This window comes from Oncorhynchus mykiss, chromosome 11 (assembly GCF_013265735.2).
Source record: "Oncorhynchus mykiss isolate Arlee chromosome 11, USDA_OmykA_1.1, whole genome shotgun sequence".
Classification (NCBI taxonomy): Eukaryota; Metazoa; Chordata; class Actinopteri; order Salmoniformes; family Salmonidae; genus Oncorhynchus; species Oncorhynchus mykiss.
This window is the reverse complement of record NC_048575.1, coordinates 56,933,059-56,942,106: the sequence shown is the minus strand read 5'-3', so window position 1 is coordinate 56,942,106 and position 9,048 is coordinate 56,933,059. Positions and strand designations below refer to the sequence as shown.

General features: G+C 38.9%; 1 protein-coding gene across 1 annotated transcript; it reads right to left on the bottom strand.

Moving 5' to 3' along the window:
• Positions 1-4,662: 4,662 nt before the first annotated feature.
• On the bottom strand, positions 4,663-8,135 carry nkx6.3 (NK6 homeobox 3). The gene is made up of 3 exons (XM_021621537.2): positions 7,288-8,135; positions 6,361-6,530; positions 4,663-6,203 (listed from the first exon to the last, which is right to left on the bottom strand). The coding sequence occupies exons 1-3, from the start codon at positions 7,697-7,699 to the stop codon at positions 5,973-5,975; spliced, it is 813 nt and encodes a 270-aa protein (XP_021477212.1). The 5' UTR covers positions 7,700-8,135; the 3' UTR covers positions 4,663-5,972.
• Between the last annotated feature and the right edge of the window lie 913 nt (positions 8,136-9,048).

Here is a 9,048-nt window from a genome sequence, read left to right as displayed (position 1 = left end):
TAAGGTTAGTCCAGGATGTTAGTCCTTAATGTCTACAGGACATTAAGTCAGGACACCATGATAGCTGGCAGTTATGTAGTCTGTTTTCATTTCTGATGCGTATTGCCTGTGGTACGCAGCTACGTTGTTACCATGAAGTGCTTTATTCCACAAACTATGGGCTAGTCCTTTAAAGTAACTCCTCAAAGTTTCAAATATTTGTTCGTCTTTTTAGAGAATTGAGGAGTGTGCTAATAGAGATTTATCTTGTTCAGGGGAACTGGCTGAATGTTATTTAGTTTTTAATGATGCATTCACCTAATTTTAACATTCTGTCATAAAGAGCACATGGTCAACGTAATAAAAAACACAAACATCTCAAGAGGTTTAATAAAACAATTACTATAGAAAGCGCCTATTAAGTGCCAAATAAAGTAACAGGGTTGACAATTTAATCTTACAGTGGCAAGAAAAAGTATGTGAACCCTTTGGAATTACCTGGATTTCTGCATAAATTGGTCATCAAATTTGATCTGATCTTCATCTAAGTCACAACAATAGACAAACAGTCTGCTTAATCTAATAACACACAAATTATTGTATTTTTCTTGCCTGTATTGAAAACATAATTTAAACATTCACAGTCTAGGTTGGGAAAAGTATGTGAACTCCTAGGCTAATGGAGTCAGCTAACCTGGAGTCCAATCAATGAGACGAGATCGGAAATGTTGGTTAGAGCTGCCATTGCCCTATAAAAAACACTCACAAAATGTGAGTTTGCTTTTCTTCACAAGAAGCATTACCTGATGTGAACCATGCCTCGAACAAAAGAGATCTCAGAAAACCTAAGTTTACAAGTTATTAACTTGCATAAAGCTGGAAAGGGTTACAAAAGTATCTCTAAAAGCCTTGACGTTCATCAGTCCACGATAAGACAAATTGTCTATAAATGGAGAAAGTTCAGCACTGTTGCTACTCTCCTTAGGAGTGGCCATCCTGCAGAGATGACTGCAAGAGCACAGTGCAGAATGATTAATGAGGTTAAGAAGAATCTTAGAGTGTCAGCTAAAGACTTACAGAAATCTTTGGAACATGCTAACATCTCTGTTGACGAGTCTACGATACGTAAAACACTAAACAAGAATGGTGTTCATGGGAGGACACCACTGAAGAAGCCACTGCTGTCCAAAAAAAACATTGCTGCGCGTTTTATGTTTCCAAAAGTGCACCTGGATGTTCCACAGCGCTACTGGCTAAATATTCTTGGATGAAACATACAACACTATGTGTGGAGGGTTCACATACCCTGCACTGTGAATGTTTACACGCTGTGTTCAATAAAGACATGAAAACATATAATTGTTTGTGTGTTATTTGTTTAAGCAGACTGTGTTTGTCTATTGTTGTGACCCAGATGAAGATCAGATCAAATCTTATTACCAATTTATGCAGAAATCCAGGTATTTCCAGAAGGTTCACATACTTTTTCTTGCCACTGTAAATCAGCCGCAAATCCCCTTGTGACGGGGAATATAAGCTTGTTGTGTTCAACAGAGTGGAAATTGAATGCAAGCTTCACCCAAAAAATGTAAGAAAAAGAAAAAATGTAGACTGTCTATATGTGGGTAACAGGGTTGACGTGTTGTTCTCGACCCGCTCAGTTCTCCACCACAAAACACCAGGAAACGGACAAAAAGAGTAGAACCAGCTCACCTGCTTTTACACTGATTTGACAATTCGATGTTCATTTTTCTTTTGGAAAAAAATATATTTAAAAAGGAGTAGTTTAACCATATTAAATGAAGAGTTCAGTTCACGTAACAGGGTTGGCCTTAAAATGAGTAACAGACAAATGAATTACTAATCACATTAAATAAATTATCTTCAGAAATGACTGTCAAAGCAACAAAATAGCTAGGGCTTTACAAGGATGGTGAAAACTTGGAGAAGTGTTGGGGTTCAGTGGGTTAATCTTCCTAGAAGTCACAGAGGGTACACGGAGAGAGGTTTAGAGAGTCTTTACTCATCTGATTTATTGAATTATCTGTGTGGTCTATATTAAAGGGCACTTAATTGAATATAACTGGCTTTTAAAATTAAATATTTGTGCATCATCTGTTCTTAAAATATCAAATGGACGCAAAAGGCACTCATTTCGTGGAACAACCCATCTATTGTTTTACTGTTTCAGTTACTGTGATCAGTTTAACTTCTGCCAAATCACTATAACTTGTTTACCATACAATTATTTTAAATGCATGTGTCTGGAATGGATGTCTGATACCACAGCCACACACAAAATCACATGCAAGCACGCACATGCACACCCAGGCACATGCACACCCACTCACATGCACACCCAGGCACATGCACACACAAACACGCGCAAAGTTCACAACATTTTAAGCTTGAAACCACTATATTATTTTGGTTGAAGTTATTTTATTGATTTGATCTATATCCGGTGTTCTCTGTTGATTTGTGCTGCAGCAGATCTTTGTTCATTGTCCATCCTCTGTATTTTGTAAGAAATGGATGGCTGGTTTGCATCATGTTGTTTTATTACAGACTCATTCAAAGACTTTTAATATATAATCACGGTTTTCATATTATTTTATAGTTGTATGTGTTATTCAGAATGCACTTAAATGATCAATGCATATTAATGACTTATTTATTTTACTGTTATACTCCCTATATTTTGAGGCAGAAAATGCATAACTTGTAATCAATCTTCCTCTGTAGTATGTGTTGACTGATTTACACTCAATCTGCTGTGAAGTAATTGTAGACTGATAATACCAGGATTTATTAGTTCAAATGTATGATCCTTTTAATCTGTACCCTCTCAAATTTCCTTACGTTTGTTTACAATTAATGATTGATGTGTCTGCGTGGAAAGTGCAAGGCCCACCTGTCAATAACATATTTGTAGTAGTTGATTCATGGTATGGTCAACATATTCTAATAATGCACTCCGGGGAATGCTCTTGGTTTGGAGTTCAACATGAGGCCAGTAGTATTGTTAGATGGAGTGGACTAATGTTTGTCATTTCTGGTCGAACACAAATAAACACTACATTCTTGTAATGCTTCCAGTTTTGTAAATAAATGTTGACCACTGCAATTATTGTATAACTCTCCCTTAATGAGATTCTACCTTTGCAAAATCAATATCAATTTTAGAGCTACTAGCTTGTTTCTTTTCAGTTGGCATTCTACTTGCAATTTATCTTAGAGTTGTGCAAGGGTTTTCCTTTTGGCAGGTAACTCTGATCACTATTGGGCTTTCTCTTTCAGTCACACCAGTGCTCTGCGTAACACAACCATTGCCATGTGATTTCAAATAAAGCTCTTTATGTATGGTTTCACTCCAATGCTTATCGACAACACTGGATGCAGCTGGTTTGTAACATACCACCGACGACGTACCACTCCTTTAATGTAGGCCTAATGCATGAAACGAGAATGCCTGGACTCTCCCATGCTCGTGGTGGAGTGTCCTTTAACAGTTCCCATCAACTGGGTTACAATGGGTTATACTTGCTGTCAGGGAGGAACATACACAGATCACTGCAAGGTGTTTTGGAGAGGTCATGCTGAAATAGGTTAACTTTTATTTGATTATTCTCATGCTAAATGTCCATCTGGGCCTTACACACTCAACTTGAACTTATTATGGCCATGTTAATTATTCACATTTTTGGTTTGAGAATCCAGCCCAGCCTGAGACTTGCCTCTTTGGTTGGAGAGAGAAAGTGAGGCTGCGTATTGATGGGACTTTGTGTGAAGTAGATGGGATATTAAACGTGCCCTCTCAAGGTGGAATGGGCTGGCTGTTTCGGACGGTCAGAACTGGCCAAGTTGCTTCGATCAATACCCTTTAAAACTCCAGAAAGGAAAAGCCAACTGAAATTGTGAGTTGCTCTGAATCTGATCCTCACAATTATTGCATTTTGGAGGACAAATGTTGATCCAATACCGTTGCCTTGGATTTATCAAGTGCTAGGCAAAATAATCAGTAGAAAAAGTACAGTCTGCAGTCAGCAAATGTAAAATGAGCACCAAAAACAATGGAAATGACCTGTCCTGGCCTAGATGCTGAAAGATTTAAGTAAAGCAGATTCCATGAATATGCAAGTCTCATTTATGAAGAGCTTTTGCAGTTTCACAGAACTGGGCTCTTTGAATTATTATTATTTTTTTTCACTTTCATGTGAAGCTGCACAAGAACTGAAGTGTTCTGAGAGTTTCCTAGATTCAGTGATACAGCACAGGCTTGGTTTCCCAACCATGCCAAGACTGATATCAATGTTGCTCTTCAGCTTTTCTCAGAGATGGGTTTCCCTGCCTTTTCTCTCCTGTGTATAGAACTTTTAGTAGTAGAAAGGTATCTGGTATAGCATATTCATATGGTTATATTCTCAAAGTTTGCAGTCTGTATGCTGTTGCTGTTAACATATCTCTATCCTGAACTGTAGAGCGACCTAACTCTTGACGTTAGCGTCTTGTTAGTCTCGGAAATCCCAGACCTGGGGCATTGTTCACATTGTGGGAGGCAACCCGTCTGCCTAGGGAGACTAGCATCTTGTTGATGTTTTACTATCAACAATTGCATAATTGTTTCAACAGTACAACAAGCACAATGCATATTTTCCCTGGTGCTGGGCACACCCTCACACACTTCCGTAGCATCTGTCCTAATGACAAACAGCACTGAGCTACAGGGGCCAGGGGTGAGAGATATTCAATTAGTGAATGAAATAGAATAGTAGCATTGATTTTGTGATGGCGTGGATGGGTCTGATGGCTTTGTCTTCTACACAGAACAGTTCAGCCAGTCCAATTCCAGCACCCTGGTAACTACATAGATCACCTTGGGATTGGCCTTTGACCCCTCACTTCTACTCAATGATTGTGCCTTTCTACCCACCATCTGTCTAAACTGTCGCTTTTAATGTATTAACAACTCTATTGCTGATATAGACTTCAATGTCTGTTTAGATACAGCACAGTATAAGTTGTTTGTTTGGGGATTGTTGTCTTTTATATGAAAACAATTACTGAAAAACCAAGGCATGACACAATCATTGTACCATTGTATTCAATAAATAATTCACAATAATTTATTGTACAATTAAAAATGTCATCATTCATTTACATTATCCTTATGCAACTTAATTTGGATGCGCAGAAACCCTCAAATGTCAGGAAAGCTTGCATGTCTGCATGACATTAGCTAACACATTAGTCAAAATAAAAGGTCAAGACTTATCTTGATATGTGTACCCTCAACGCCAGTGTTAAAAAAAAAACAGCATTGCCAGGCTCTCAATTAAATGAATCAGAGTTAATAATAGAAATATTCTGTTCGTGGTACAGCAGTTGACTGAAACAAGTTCAAATGGACATTCAATATTAAGAGTACAACAAGCAAATTCATTTGATGAACTGAAATAAAAAGTCCTTGACCTGAAGTGTTTATTCTACTCAAATAAAACAGGTACTGTCAACTGCGTTATCCATGGTTTACATATCTATTTAGCTTTGGTCTGCTATAATGTGTATGTACACATGAGAAACTATTTCCTTTCACGTTTGATGCAACCATCATGGTGCAGCTGAGGATAATAGGTCATGATGGGTTTCCTACATAACAGTTAACCATTTGCCTCATTGAATGTCATTGATGAATTCTATTTTCAATTTAAACTGTTTCACCCATCATTTAATGGTAACATCTTCCCTCTGTTTCCATTATGGTTACAAATATGGTACGTCAAGGCATCACTTCACGTGAACCGTTACCCTTTTTTCTCCTTAAACTTACTGTATTATAAATGTGCCTTATTTTGAACATGCTTGAATATTTAGTTGTGTGTCTGTCTGTACTACAAAATGTGTTTAATGCTACCCCTTGCTAAAACATGCACATCTGATGTGTGCGTGTGTGTCTGTGTGCGTGTGTGCGTGGCAGCTTTTGTGTTTATGTGTCAGACGTGATGTGGTCCAAGGCGGAGTACAGAGAAAGCCCGGCGGTGTTTGCGCAGCAGCAGTCGTATCTTCTCGTCGTCCGAGTCGGGATCCAGAGGCTTGTTGTACTCCTCATCCTCCACCTCGTTCTCCGAGGCCTCCCCTCCCTGCTCACCCCGCATCGCCTGGGTGGAGCTGGGCTCTGAGGCACTCTTCTTCCTCCACTTGGTGCGGCGGTTCTGGAACCACACCTGATTTAAATAATTTCTTTACTTAGTGGGATTTCTTATTTTAACCAGAATACATTCAGTTATACAATACTGTAATCCTTTTTACTAAATTAATTCAGATGAAGTGTATAGTCAGCGCATGCATTTAGATCTGTCTATATGGGGACTTTTGCTTTACCTTGACTTGTGACTCTGTCATGCCCAGGGAGTAGGCCAGTCTAGCTCTCTCTGGCCCAGCCAAGTACTTGGTCCGCTCAAAGGTTTTCTCCAGGGCAAATATCTGATGTCCACTGAATGTAGGTCTGGTGTGCTTCTTCCTGCCTGAAATATCCTCTAGATGCCCAATGTCTGGAAATGAAGTGTGCATTACACTTATTTTCAATTTACGTCACTTGGAGACTGCATACAAATAGTGAGGTAAATAATGATGGTCAATTACATAGATATTTTTACATATCTGTAAAATATTAGTAGTAGTTAGTAAAATACTCATATTGGAGGAATAAAAATGAATATACAACCAATTGTACTGTATTTTTGTGTGTGTTTGTATTGCAGAGATGATCCGATATAAATTAGATACATTTCTCAATACAAACTTTTTTCACATCTTAAAATGTTTTATGTGACCTATGCAGCATTATCCTTTTTTAGCATGTAATCAGATTCCAGATATTTGTATGTTAAGTGAATGAGTCAGCCAAATTCTATGTACACTATCTTTACTGAAAGACTGAATGGTTAGTGATAACCAGTATTTAAACAATGACACATAAAATTACATTATAGATTACAATAGACTGCCATACACTTTATACAAAAATATATTTTCACCTTTAACTAACAGAACCTTGATTTAAAAACTTATGAGAAATTAAGTTATTCAAATGTTTTAAGATATTTGTTTTTTAATTAAACAGAGGAGTTACAAAAGTAATTTACACCAAATATATTCATTTGTTTAAGCTTTGAGAAAAAACATGATAAGAATCTAGCTAATAATACAGTTCTCTGAGTATTATGGATTGGTGATATAAGCCATGCCTCAGTCAGTTGGTGTGTGAGTCGTGTGATGTTTAGGTGACTATAGTGCGGAGTTACTCACTGTTATTGCACTGCTGCCTCCCTCCTCTCCACTCGTACCCACTCTCTACCCAGCAGCTGCCACTGCGACCCTTCACGGGGCACTCAGCGCCAGGCTTGGTGAAGCCGCCCAGTGAGGGGTTGTAGTCTGCACGGTTGTAGTAGACCCCCGGGGTGGCCACAGTGCCAAAGCCCCCCATGGTAGGGTATCCAGAGAGCAGGGTGGTAGTGCCCGTAGCACCCATCATGGAACGACTGAGGATGTCACTGATGCCGTGGGGTGTGCCTGCTGCCTGCAGCTGGCTGTTCAGGCCTGGGTTTAGCTTGTAGTAGGAGTTGGGCACTGAGTACTGACACACAGGCGCCTTTAAGTCCGAGGAGAACTGGTTCAGGCTGTTGTTGAACAGAAAAGACCCCGGTATGTTGGAATCCATGAGAAGTGCCTCCACTTTTAGATTTCACCAACTCACCTAACAAGGTCCAGTCATGAAAAGACCCAGTGCGGCCCACAAAGGTTCACGTTTACCTCTCTCACCAAGACTGGATGAATACGGGTTCGTTGATTGTGTTCTTATTTCTTAATCCAGTCTGTTGATGTTCAAATGATGCTGATGCCAATGTCCCCTATCTGAGGACTAGATTACACCAGGTCACTGGTATCTGCAGAGGTGTCTCTCTAGCTGGCTATGACAGCAGAGGGCTGGTGCCAGCATAAAACCTCTTCACTGTCTTCCTTCACCTGCTTTGTACCATAGTACTGAAGGTGACAGTTCCAAAATCAACATCAGGTGTTGTGCAACCTGAGAAACAGTGTTCACAGTTGCTCCTTAAGACAAATATCTCCTCCCTGCTCTCTCCTCGGGGGTCATAAATAAGCAGTATCTTGAAGTGGAGTGGCACCTTGATAAAGAAAGGACATATTAGAATGCTGCCTTGGATTGGTCGGTCCCGCAGCTCTCGTATTTCTATTGGCTCCCGGGACAAAGCCAAGCCTTCTATTGGAAGGCAGCAGATTAATAGTGTTTTGAACAGGTGGAGTGGGAACAAGTTGTTTTTTGATGACCTGCCATGGCTGGCTCTCTGTGGTGCTGAGGCAGAAGCAGCTTCAACACACAGGTTTAGAATTCTTCTGTTTTAGTCCATAGTATGGCATATGAACGCTAATTTGGGAAAGACTGATATTGTGATGGATCAGCTTTACCGTAAAACAAAAGCTCTGTATCATCTTTACCTTTTTTGTAAGATATTGTGAACAGTGGTTATTATAAAATGTATTGATGCACAAAGGAATCATTGGATTTCTCTTTTGCAGTAAGTTTGATTATAATGTTGATACATTCAGTGACTATTTTCTGCATCATATTTAATGGTGTTCTGTATCTCTTCATACTGATTTGATGAATAGATACAAATAAATTTGTTTGTCCTTTGTCTATATTGGAACGCTCTATGGAAATATAAATATAAACAGTGAATTTATTAAAACATAGATTATTTAAATCCAACTGTGCATATAAATGAAAATCTTTACTACATGTAGTAGGGTATATTTATTACAGAAATTAACAAACAAATGGTTTATTATCATCATCATTAACTGGTGTATTTGTAATATGCACACATATAGCTCTGATTTCTGTAGCTGTCTATATAGGCACATTCAAAACACTTTGCTCTTGCCAGGGAAGATGAAAAAGTAAGGGGAAAATGCCAAGGGCATTGCATATTCTTGTGTAATCCTGACGTTTAGAGTTGTCCTGGGGCAATTTAGTGGGAGGAAAGA

What these genes read in the sequence shown, in the direction of transcription:
- nkx6.3 (XM_021621537.2), bottom strand. Translation starts at nt 7,699, where the DNA reads ATGGATTCCAACATACCGGGGTCTTTTCTGTTCAACAACAGCCTGAAC. An exon ending in GAGGCAGCAGTGCAATAACA is followed by an intron (nt 6,531 to 7,287) that starts GTGAGTAACTCC and finishes CTTCATTTCCAG; the next exon opens with ACATTGGGCATCTAGAGGAT. An exon ending in TGACAGAGTCACAAGTCAAG is followed by an intron (nt 6,204 to 6,360) that starts GTAAAGCAAAAG and finishes TATTTAAATCAG; the next exon opens with GTGTGGTTCCAGAACCGCCG.